General features: G+C 35.5%; 1 protein-coding gene across 1 annotated transcript in view; it reads left to right on the top strand.

The window, feature by feature from the left end:
- Positions 1–13,573, top strand: part of LOC150079584 (polypeptide N-acetylgalactosaminyltransferase 1-like) — a 98,978-nt gene that overhangs the window by 13,363 nt on the left and 72,042 nt on the right. The window contains exon 2 of the mRNA XM_090383127.1: positions 4,482–4,648. Within this exon, the coding sequence (XP_090239253.1) occupies positions 4,482–4,648 (167 nt within the window). The remainder of the gene's footprint in view (positions 1–4,481; positions 4,649–13,573) is intronic.

Below are 13,573 nucleotides of genomic sequence, written 5' to 3' on the forward strand. Positions count from 1 at the left end.
CATAACTTCAGAACAATAGCTACCAGATAAATAATTAGTCAAAATTGTATCACTCAGCACTTAAGGTTACAGATGGCATCATCCCTACACTTTTGGTCATAACACAGAAGATCAAGATTATGGGTGTTAAGTAACCTGATAGAAGGAATAGGGAAAAAATATATACAATGAAACAAGCCTATTTTGCTTATGCATTATGGAGGGACAGGGGTATGATAGAGATGAAATCCAGAAAACTGCAGAAGTGCAATAGATGGGACCTGCAGCAGCAAGATGTGCATGGAGAGATGTGGAGGTGGGTACTATCATACAGCAGTGGACTTGAGGACAATGGCTGAAAAAGAAGAATTAAGACTTTTATATATTTTAATTATGAAAATAGAAAACTTTAAAATAAAATGTGGTTTTTGTAAAAATCACATTTTACATTGGCCCCAAAAGTAGTATTCTATGTTCTACGTAGAAAAAGGCTTTGTTGCGAGAGAGGAGACATGAATTAAATTCTAAGAATGCAGAATTTTTTTTAAGGAAATAGATTTCGAATTATTGACTTGAATGTTAAAAAGAAGCTTATAATTAAAAATCACACCAAGATCTCTATGCAGAGATACCAATGGAATGATTCAATTTTGGACAACAGGAGAAACAGTAAGCCAATTGAATTTTTTATAGAAACCTATATGAGCTGATTTTTGATGGTTCATTTGGAGATAAAAAAATTTGAAATGATTAACAACTAATGATAATGCACAGTTCAGGAGAAAATTATTTAATTTCACTTCCTCAGCTGTATTCCTCCACAGCTGAGGAAGAGAAATCATCTTGACATCATCAACATAAGATATGACTTCATTTTTTTGGAGGTATAATAGAAGTAAAGAGTAAAATAGTAGAGCACAAAGGATCCCACCATGTAGTATTCCAGCAGAAATAGTTAAGAAACAATTAAATAGGAAATACTTAAGAAACCAAAGAAGGTCACCAGTAATAGAGTATAAATTTTGTAATAAATCATTTAAAATAGATGATTGCAGAGCATAAAATACAGAGGTCAGATCCAGTTAAACGGCTAAGTTGAGCTTGGCAATTAATGACAAATGAACACCAAAAATAATGTTTCTAATAAGTATTAGTGACTGCTAACCCCCCCCCCCCCCACTTTTTTTTTTTTTTTTTTTTGCAATAATGAATGTTGGGTGGTAATTGAAGGATGAATCTGGGAAGTAAGTAAAGGAAGAAGGGCATGATCGAAAGCTTTAAAAATAGAGGAAGACATAGTTACGGGATGCCAATCTTTATTCTCCTCTGACACAGAGACTTTCTCAATGGATGGAACAGAATAGCTGAGCCAAATATCAGGAATAAAACTTCTTTTTAAGGCATCTATTAAAAAAAAAAAAAAGGTAAATGTGTCAACAAATTATAAACTGGAAAAGTTTAGTACAAAACTGAAAATAAAATAGTGGCAATCCATTAATCAGTTTCTAAAGAGACCCATATTGAAGCAAAATGAGGAGTGATAACAGATACAGTATAGATTAATGGACTAAGTTAAGCTGGTAATATAGCTACAAGGATTGGAAAATCTAAACTCCTGGGCAAGCCAAACCAAGATTGAATTGGCAGGAAAAGGTTGCATCTTCCTAAAGTGAGGTATTTTTATAAGTAGGAATTCTGTGATTTTAATTTTCTTACTACTAACAAAGCTACTCTTAGCTTTCCTGTATAAACTAAGTTTTGCAGGATTGGGGTTCTCTGTTTGTGCTTAAACAACTGTTGTTTAATTCTGAATGCAGCATCTACTTCACTCTTCCACCAGAGTTTAGTTATACTAGTAATTTTAGACAATGGACAGATGCTCTTTTGATGACAGTTCATAGCATGATCAAGCAGACAAATTATTAACAAATCCTATGGGAGGAGAGAAGAAGAAGGTCAAGGGCAACTGAAATTTTAGAATCTTTAGTGGAAACACCAGTTGTTCGGCTGGGAAAGTGAGAAACTTTTAGATGAGTAAGGGAAGGATTTTTGTAATTTAAAATTTATAACAGAAAGGAAAATGAGAGTATGATTGGATTCAATAAGTGAATCCCAAGAAAAAATGAGACTGGACTGTAGAAGGGTTTGTAAAGAAAAGATCAAGCTTATTTTTATTTCCAGATAGTCAATTTATAAGCGACAATGTTCATTACAAGAGTTGTAGATTTCAGAGAAAAGAACTATAATTATAATGTAAAGATAAATTAGAGTTACCATACAAAAAAGTATTTAATTTTAGATTAACCTCCCAAATCACCCAAGAGATAAATTCAACATAAATATCTTCATCAGTTTGAGACCATATATAAACATATAATAAATTACAAGAGCAAATCTCAATATAAGTGCAATTTCCTTAAAAGACAAAGTTTGCAGCTATTGAAGGTAAAAGGTTTTTGTGATTTTTAACAAATATTATAATCCCATCTCTGCACTTAGAGGAGTTTACACACAAGATTTACAACTAGCAAAGTTACCAGTCAGTTATCTCGGACATTTTCCCAAGTCCCCAGATATCAAACCAATTAGACAACAGTACAGTTTCAAGTTCAGATAATTTTTTCTTTAAACTATGGATATTTTGACAACAAAGCTTCATTTATACAAAGTTGTTACAGTCAATTTTAATGTTCTTCCTGATTAATGATTTTTTTTCAAAATTTTTTGTAGTTGACATATTATATGCAGCAAAGTATTTCTATTGATCAATACAAATTCTTTACAGATATGAGGTATTACTAAACCACTATGTATAAGCAAAGTGTTATATATTGGACATGTTCATATTATTCCTGATTATAAACTTTTTAATTGCCCCCATGGTTTGAGGGCAGTTAAAAGTTTATTTTTACAATGATTCTTTTGAATCGCCCGCAAACTACTGCACATATGGTCTTACGTCAACATACCCATACATGCCACCAACAGAGTTGTGAAACTGCTAACCTAGAAGAAGAACAATGCAATATACTTTCAAACTGTTAAAGAAGTGAAGTACTATTTCACATCAGATATTGAAATCATTTTAGAAAATAACACTACCTTTCATTATGCTTTTCTGTCTCCACCCTCTGGTAAAACTATCGCCTGTTCAGAAAACAGGCTACCCATTTTCTGCTGTGGAACCAAATACCTTCAAAATCCGTAATGCTGCCTTCCAGTTTCCTACATCTCCCTTATTTATCTTTGACTGGTTAGCAAAAACATGCACTTCAAAATTTTAACGGCTAGACTCTTCCATAATGCAAACTAGGGGGGAACATAATGACTGAATATGTTGCCATAAAACATATAGAGCATGTGCTTTGATAACTGTTTGTGAGAAATGCGCAACAATTTTAAATTCATGTTTATCAGCATGGGCATATAAATATCGAGATTAGGCTTAACTTGATCCTGAATTTTTACTTTTTGTACAATAACTACAAAGACACCTGCAAAATCAAAGAAAACACTACATTCAAAGCTATTGAGATTTTGAGCTGTGTGGGGTCTCAAAGACTCAAAATAATCCATTCTGGGTTAGTAACTGAACTCCTGGTGAATGGGTTTTCATGAAATTTTATATTTGGCTCGTTTAGAAGTATTCGCCACACCATTCCAAATTTATTAAGATGGACAAAAAAGATATCAGACATTTTTTTCTTTTTAAAAATATCTTATATTATTTATTTACTCATTTTTAAAAACATATTTTAGGTATTTGTTTATCTCAGGTTACTTTTGGTGGATTTTCATTACATTTCCTAATGTGTATTTAGAATGCCACATAAAAATAATTAAATAAAATTAATTATAGAAAATTATTAATTTAAGAAAAACATTTTGAATGTACTGAAGTTTAATGCAATAAATACATTACCTAATTTGTTTAAATCTAGTACTTTGGAAATAACAAGTTTTCATTTGTTTGATAGTGTGATTGAAAAACTTAAGTTTTATCATGAAATGGCAGTAATTTCATGGATCAGCCTATGAACACATACATGCTTATACTGACATAATACGTAGCAAACCCATAAACTGGATTACCATAAGAACTGGTTTAATTTTATTATTATTATTATTATTTTACTCTTTTTTTTTTTTTTTTGGCTGGTGCAGCATAAGCCTTAGGCTTCCTTGTGCCACATGGGCAATACTAATGGTAATACCATGGTTGGACTTTTTGTGGTTTGTCCTGGAGATGCCCTTCCTAGCTTTATTTATGGTCTCCCAGAATAAATTTCATTTGTATGAACACATTTGATCTGAGAATTCAGTAGCCTAATGTGTGAAACCATTTAATGTTTTAATTTAATGAAATGATAAGCTTACTTTAAGAAGCCTCCAAAATTATAAATTCAAGAAATTCTTTAATGAAAACCAAGAAAAAAGTAACTATATAAATGGAATATTAGTTTATTTATTTTTTTGCCAATACTGATGATTTTTTCTGTTAGGTGTAAATCTCTTCGCTATGATCAAGAACTGCCCACTGCTAGTATTATCATCATATTCACAAATGAAGTTCTTTCAGCACTTATGAGGACCGTGTATAGTGTTATCAATCGCAGCCCACCATCATTACTTCATGAAATAATATTAGTTGATGATTACAGTGATCGAAGTATGTATAATTTTCAATTAGGAGTTTTGTATAACTTTTATATTCATAATGAAATGTTTTAATTAAATTAGGCATGAAAATAGTTCTTAGAGCAATTTCTGTAAATAACTATTCTTTGTCATATTTAGGATATTTAAGATAAACATTGGCACTACAATACAGAAATTCATACAATACTGGTTTACAAAATTAAATACTGTTATACCACATTAAGGAATTGATAAGCTAATGTTAAAGAGGTGTCAACTGCCATCTTCATTCAAGTAAAAATTTAAGTCTTACAATAAATTGAAAGTGAAAAATTATTCACTATTTATCTATTCTGTATTTTTAATTAATGTATTTATTTTATTTGATAGTTTAATTTTCACTTGAATGAAGATGTCTTTGGTATCTCTTCAGCATTACCTGTTGCAGTTTACAACAATTCCTTTAATGTGGCAATAATAGTGTTCAATTTGTAAATCACTTGATTGCACCACATTTAATTTACATTTTAAGTCCATATGAGGGTTCTCTTGGTTTCGTGAATGTAGAGCACTAAGAGCAAAACTGTTACTCAGAATAGATTTGCAATAAGAATAATGTAAAATGCATTATCAAGGTCCAAAAAGTGATATAAAAACAATAAATATATTTTAAAAACACAATAAATATAGTTAAGACTGCAGTATTTATTAACTTACATAATTATGAAATAACAGTGTAAAAATAAGTAGTATGATATTCAAAAAATTTATGCACAGTGTGGCACACGATGGTACTACATACTAGAGTACACTTGGTCGTCGACTTACGACCTATGCGACTTACGACCACAAAAAAATAATAATAATAATAAATCAGGAAGTCACTACTGAGGACACCCATAACCCAGGTGAGGAGGCACATTGATGACGGGAGGCCTGAAGACAGCACCAGGCACATACACTCAGTCGCTCTCTCACATACACCCAGTCGCTTTCAAGCATCTGTTGCGTGTGGTGTATTAATTAAAATTCTACTGAAATACACATAAAATGTTTAGTAAAAGGAAAATGTCTTCATCTACATATACGCCACTAAGAAGTCAAGGAAAACTATTGATTTAGAGTGTAAAATGAAAATTATCCAGCAGTATGAAGGCGAAAAGAAAGTGAATACGATAGCACGTGACTTGAAGTTATCACATTCCATGGTATCTTATAAATAAACAACTCCTACCTCAACCCAAGAACATGACCCTGACGATGCACAACCCAGCACAAGCAAAGATTAAAAATTGATTTTGTAAATTTCATTTGTATTAATTTTTACATTAATTTTAGATTGTATTTTTTTTTTACAGTACATTATGTACAGTATTATTTTTCACATTATGTACAATATAATTATAGATTGTAGTTTTGTTTTTTTATAAACAGTATGAATAATAAACCAATTAAAATGTAGAGAACGTTTGAATTTAACCTCAGAGAGAGAGAGATAGCCTGGGCGTAGAAACGAAGGTATGTACAGTATCACTAAGTAAAAGATGAAAACATTACTGTCTTTAAAATGAAAAATAAAAGATGATAAAAATTTAAAAGATTATAAAAATAAATTATAAAGATGACGAAAAGATTAGAAAGGTTAAAAATACTGTTAATAAATATATAGCCGACATACGACCAGATCGACTTACGACCTGTCAGTCAGAACAGAAGTCGGTCGTAAGTCGACGACCAACTGTATATGATTTTGGACGTACGTACAGCTACACATACAAAACACATCTCAGGGCTGCTAAACCTACTCTTAATGGTTTCTCATGATGAATCTCGATCATTTCACTGAGCTCTCTTTGTTGCAAAAAGAAGTCACTTAGAAGTTAAAGCTCTGCTAGATTCAGTTTTTGAATAGCTTTGAACATAAACGAATTCAATGTCATTACTTCTTGGCTTTTTTTTTTTTATTCTCATCATGAAGCTCCTCATAGTAGTTTACTCTACTTTATTTTGCAAAGCTCTCTTGATCTTGAAGCTTTGAGCAATGTCTGGTTTATTTTCCAAAAAGACAGTATATTTTGTCGAGAAGTTCAAATATACATCAAAGACGTGTGCTACATTTGAACGTTTCCAAATCATTCATAACCAACTATCTTCTCATCAAATCAAATCCAATCTCATCAAATCCTTTGAAGTCAGTTGCACAATCACTCCACAACTTTTGATACACCTCATTCATAGCTTTAGAGGTGACTTCCTCCCAGGAACCCTCTGTATTCTCAATAGCATGATAGATACTGTAATCCCATTTTTATATGTCACAGTAGCAGAAATACTTTGTTAAGGAGTACAAGTGACTTGTTGATGATATTTTTTCTTCCAGGTGTGAAAATCATCCTTTTTGGATACATCTTTCTAAACAAAAAAGTGTTACATTAATGATAGATGAACAGTTAAAACACCTACAGCACTTGTCTGTCAACTGGGGGCACCACAGAAAATGCTGTAATTCTATTTTTTGAAATATCTGACAAGGGAGAAATAACATTGGTTTCTGGTAGTCCTGTCATATAAAAAATAAAACTATATTCATAGTTTTCAGTTGCAGAATCATCTATACCAGTGTTATCAAAGATATTACAGTGATGGAACCATTATTGGGTAGCATCTACAATATCATAAAAGGAATTGAATCCAATGAAATTTTAACAGCCATAGGCAAAGCAGGGGGGGGGGGGCCGCAATTTTAAGATGTAGGCTATAGCAGGTTAAAGAACTTCTTAGGTTCCATCAACCGGGGTGGACATTACAGGCTATTGGATATTAGTATTAGCAATGGCCACATGGTGCAAGGAAGCCTGTGGCTTATGCTGCACCAGCCAAAAAATAAAATAAAATGAATAATAATAAAAAGCATCCACCACCTATGTAAGTAACTTATTCCAGTAATTTATAACTTGCTGGCTAAAATAAAACTTCTTCCCCTGTAACTTGAAATTATGGCCCATAGTTCTAGAATCATTTATAACTGTGAAAATTTCATCTTCGTTTATTTTACTTATGCCTCTCAGAGCCTCAAACACCTTAATCAAGTCTCCTCTAAGGTCCTCTATTTTCCAAGCTCTGCAACCCACATATTCAAAGTCTTTCCTCACATGGATGCCTTTTTGCCAATCTTCCCAGGCAAGTTGCCCGTCTTTGGACCCTTTCAAGAAGCACAATGTCTTTCTTTAGGTGCGGTCTCCATACTTGAACACAGTATTCCAAGTGTGTTCTAACAATAGCCTTATATAAGGGAATTACGACATCCTTATCTCTACTAGCAATTGTTTGAGAAATCATCAATAGGACACCATGGGCCTTCCTTGCAACCTGTCTACTATGGTCGGAGAACTTCATGTCTGACTGTATCATAACACACAAGTCTCTTTCCTCCACTACTGGCTTTAGTTCAACTCCGCCAAGTGTATAAGTTATTTTGGGGTTACTGTTCCCGATGTGTAATACATTACACTTTGCTGGATTAAACCATAGCTGCCATTTTTCTGACCATCCCTGAAGTCTATCTAGGTCACTGAAGAAACTCTGCTTGGCGGTGATCATTAACTACTCTATCAATCTTTACATTATCTGCAAATTTAGACATCACGCCATCAGGGGTAAAGGAAAGGGTTTTTGCTTCCGTGAAGGTGACTACAGTGGTCTCAGACAATTTTTAAATTCTGTACAGTGAGATCAACTGATGATGTTACCAACAGCAAATTCTAAGTGAGAAGCATTCAAGGAATCAATCGTGGAAGCTACTAAACGTTTCATACCTATTAAGAAATATTGTTCAAGGTTTAGGCCTAAATGGTTGTCAAATGAACTAATGAGACTCATGGCAGAGAAGAAAAATGCATGGGATGCATATAAATTATCAGGTCACACAGAAGCCTATGGCAGATATAAGCTAGTCTGTAATGTAGTCACAAAGGAGGTTAGGCAGGCGAAGGCCGGTTACGAGAAATCTTTGGCAAAGGATGCTAAGAAAAACAGCAAGGATTTCTTTACTTATATAAACTCTAAAAGGAAGGAGATGAATCAGATTGGTCCACTTGATATTGATCCTGTTCAGATAGCAAACAAAGTGAATGAGTATTTTGCATCTACATTCACACATGAGGAGTTATTAAGGATTGAAAATGCCAGAAGGTTTTCAAATTGTAGCAGGGTGCTTAATGATTTTGTAATAACTGAGAGCAAAGTGGAGGAGAAATTGTTGAAGTTAAACATAAGAAAGGCACCTGGGGTGAATGGGATCTATTCAGTTATATTAAAGGAGGCAGCAAAGGAAGTAAGTAAGCAAACCCTTAGCCTTAATTATGAGAGCATCCATGGACTCATGGGAGGTCCCCACGGACTGGAGATGTGCAAATGTATCCCTAATTCACAAAGGGGAATCGAAGGGTGACACGAGTAATTACAGACCAGTTAGTTTAACTTCTGTTCTGGGTAAAATAATGGAGTCACTAGTTAAAGATGCATTGCAGGATCATCTAGACAAGACTGCAGCAATAATTCAAACACAGCATGGGTTTGTTAAGGGAAAGTCCTGTCTGACAAATTTGATTGGATATTATGATGTGGTTACAAAGGAACTGGATGCAAGAAATAATTTTGATATCATATACTTGGATTTCAGGAAAGCTTTTGACACTGTTGCATATGGAAGACTACTGTACAAATTGGAGAAGAATGGTATTAAGGATAAGTTGCTACAATGGATAAAAGGATGGTTGAGTAGGAGAAAACAGAGGGTGGTAATCAATGGCCGCTGCTCTTCGTGGACTAATGTTATTAGTGGAGTCCCACAGGGTTCGGTGTTGGGTCCACTGTTGTTTTGTATATTTATCAATGATATTGATGAAGGTATATCAGGCTTAGTGTCGAAGTTTGCAGATGATACAAAGGTTGGCAGGGTTGTTAATGACAGTGTGCTACTGCAACAGGATCTAGAAAATTTGGGAAGATGGGCTGAGAAGTGGCAACTGAAGTTTAACATTGACAAATGCAAAGTACTGCATATGGGTAGAAGTAACCAAGAGGAACGTTCCAACTGTGTGGTACTACACTTAGGGTGGTAGAAAATGAAAAAAACCTGGGAGTAATTGTGCAGTCAGATATGAAGTTTTCTGAGTAATGCAAACAGGCTGCCAGGGCAGGTCATTGGGTGTTGTCAGTGATATACAGGAATATTGCTAGCAGGGAAAGGAGGTGATTGTCCTTCTGTATAAGGCAATTATCAGGCCATGCCTTGAGTACTGTGTACAGGTCGGGAGGCCTCATTTTAGCAAGGATGTAGATTTGCTTGAGCATGTACAGAGAAGGCAACAAGATTGGTGAGGGGAATGAAGGGATCCCTTACTAAGAGAGGCTTAAGTTCTGCAAATTGCAGTGGCTGGAGACTAACATCATTAATTACATTTTTACGTATTAATTATGTATGTATGGTCTTGGGAAATATTTAGCATTAGTAGAGACATACGATGCAAGAAAACACCTGCGAGATGACTGATTGAGGTGTATAAGGCTTTGAATGGGTTGAGCACACTGAATTCTGAAGGGATTCTTCCACTTGTTCAGATTACAAACCTAAGGGGGCATAAATTGAAATTGAGGAAGGACAGATGTAGAATAGATAATGTGTGGAAATTTACCTTTAGCCAGCGGGTGGTTAATTGCTGGAACAAACTTCCATCTGTCATTGTGGAAGTTGATAGGTTAAATAAATTTAAAGAGGAACTGGACAAACATTTAGAGGGAATGGTTGTGTGAAATTTTTTTTTTTGGCTGATGCTACATAAGCTCATACACTTGCTTTCTTGCATCACATGCCACTATTACTATCCCTTCGTCAATGTCATTTATGAAAATCAAAAACAACAGTGGTCCTGATACTGATCCTTGTGGAACACCCCACTTCTTACATCAACATTTATCACAACCCTCTGCCTCCTGCCCTGAAGCCATCCAGATGTCATTTATGAAAATCAAAAACAGCAGTGGTCCTAATACTGATCCTTGTGGAACCCCATTTCTTATATCAACCCAAACTGAGGAATAACTGTTTATCACAACTCTCTGCCCCCTGCCCTGAAACCATGCTATCCATCTAAGGATATTCCCTGTGATTCCAACCTGTTACAGCTTATAAAGTAACCACTCATGTGGGACTGAGTCAAATACTTTGCTGAAATCCAAATAAACAGTGTCAAAATTATTCCCTAAATCCAGCTCTTGAGTGACCCTATGAAAATAGCTAACCAGATTAGTTAAACATGATTTTTCCCTTTACAACCATGCTGAGTATCCTTCAGAATTCCATTTCTATCTAAATGATCCTGAATTCCACCCTTGATCATTGTCTTCATGATTTTCCCTACTACTAAAGTTAGACTGACTGCCTGGTAATTTCCCACTTCACTCTTAGAACTGCCCTTATGTATTGGAGATACATTGGCACTTTTCCAATCCAGTGGAATCACTCTCGAGTTGAGTGATGCTCTCATAATTAGCCTCAATGGTTCAATGCTCTCACTTGCCACCTCCTCTAAGATTATAGGGTATACCATCAACCCCAGTAGCCTTACTGGACTGTAGGCTCAAAAGTTTTTTCATTAATAAAAAACATGTGATATTTCAACATCATTAATTACATTTTTACATATTCATTACGTATGCCGACCGGGCTAGCTGGGTGGGTAAAGTGCCTGCCTGGCAACCCAAAAGGTCATGGGTTCGAATCCCACCTCGGGCTTGGGTATTACGATGGTGCTGAACTCTCCAGTTAGACCTCATGGCCATGATACACAAAGGAAGCAGGAAAAAACTGGTTCTTTCGTGTATTGCTCACATCATGCAATAAAAAAAAAAAAATTATGTATGTATGGTCTTGGGAAATATTTAGCATTAGCATTACTGGAGGCATACAATGCAAGAAAGCAAGCTTATGCAGCATCAGCCAAAAAAAACCAAAAAAAAACCCTCCCATTTCACCCCTTCATTCGTTCCAAATGTCTGTCCAGCTCAGCCTTAAATTTATTTAGGCTATTAGCTTCCACTACAAAAGATGGAAGCCTGTTCCACCAATCAACTACCTGCTGCCTAAAGACAAATTTCCACTCATTTATTCTACAACTATCTTTCCTCAATTTGAAACTGTGTCCCCTCAGGTTCTTAGTCTGAGCAAGAGGAAAAATCCCATCAGCATTCAGCTTGCTCTACCCATTCAAGGCCTTATACACCTCAATCAGATTACCTCGCAGGTGTCTACTCTCCAGGCGCTGCAATTTGCGGAACTTAAGCCTTTCTTGGTAAGAGCACCCCTTTGTTCCCCTCACCAATCTTGTTGCCCTTCTTTGTACTCGTTCTAGTAAACTCTACATCCTTCCTAAAATGAGGCCTCCAGACCTGTACACAGTACTCTAGGTGAGGTCTGACCATTGCCTTGTGTAATGGGATAATCACCTCTCTGTCCCTGCTAGCAAAATTCATATATGTCATTGACAAGACTCCATGACCTGCCCTGGCAGCAGGTCTGCATTGCTCAGCGAACTTCATATTTGACTGCACAATTACCCCACAGGTCCTTTTCACTTTCCACTTCCCTGAGTGTAGTGCCACACAGTTGGTATATGTCTCTTTGGTTACTGCTACCCATTTGCAGTACTTTGCATTTGTCAATATTAAGCTTCAGTTGCCACTTCTCAGCCCATTTTCCCAACTTATCTAGATCCAGCTGGAGTAGCATACTGTCTTTACTGTTGTTAACCACCCTGCCAACCTTTGTATCATCTGCAAACTTGGACGTTAAACCTGATTCATCAGTATCGTTGATAAGTATACAAAACAACAACGAGCCCTGGGGAACTGCACTAATAATATTTTTCCACGAAGAGCAGTGTTCATTGATTACCACTCTCTGTTGTCTCCTAGTCAACCATCCCTTTATTCATTGTAGCAACTTACCCTTAATGCCATACCTCTCTAATCTGTACAGCAGTCTTCTATGTGTAACAGTATCAAAAGCTTTCCTGAAATCCAAGTATATGATATCAAAATTATTTTTGGCATTCAGTTCCTTTGTGACCACATCATAGTATCCAATCAAATTGGTCAGACAAGACCTCCCTTTAACAAACCCATGGTGTTCTTAACTATTACTGCCATCTTGTCTAGATGATCCTGCAATGCTTCTTTAACCAGTGATTCCATTATTTTCCCCGGAACACAAGTTAAATTAACAAGTCTAATAGGCCTAATGACTCTGATGAGTATAATAAGAAACTGTACAGGGAAATAGAGTGGGTCAGTAAATCAGAGAGTCTTATAATGGGAGATTTATTGGATGATTGTTTTCTACATCAGCATGTTCGGGAGGCAACTAGAGGGAGTTATACTGTTGATTTGATTATCAGTAGTGATTCTTCATGCATTAAGAATCTGCAGATAAATGAACCACTAGGTGGCAGTGATCACAGTGTGCTGAAGTGGGATTTACTCAAAGAGGTAACTACCATTAGGGGTAAAGGGAAGGGTTATTGCTTCCGTAAAGGCGACTACGATGGACTGAGACAGTATTTAAATTCTATACAGTGGGACCAACTCATGATGTTACCAACAGCAAATTCAAAATGGGAAGCATTCAAAGAACTTATCTTGGAAGCTACTAGGCTTTACATACCAACTAAGAAATATTGTTCAAGGTTTAAGCCTAAATGGATGTCAGATGAACTGATGAGGCATATGGCAGAGAAGAAACATGCATGGGATACATACAAATTAACACATGACACAGAAGCCTATGATAGATACAAGTTGATCTGTAACCAAGTTACAAAGGAGGTTAGGCAGGCGAAGGCAGATTACGAGAAATCTTTGGCAAGGGATGCAAAGAAAAACAGCAAAGAGTTCTTTA

This window comes from Mastigoproctus giganteus, chromosome 10 (assembly GCF_048544385.1).
Source record: "Mastigoproctus giganteus isolate SK-2022 chromosome 10, ASM4854438v1, whole genome shotgun sequence".
In the NCBI taxonomy this organism is placed as follows: Eukaryota; Metazoa; Arthropoda; class Arachnida; order Uropygi; family Thelyphonidae; genus Mastigoproctus; species Mastigoproctus giganteus.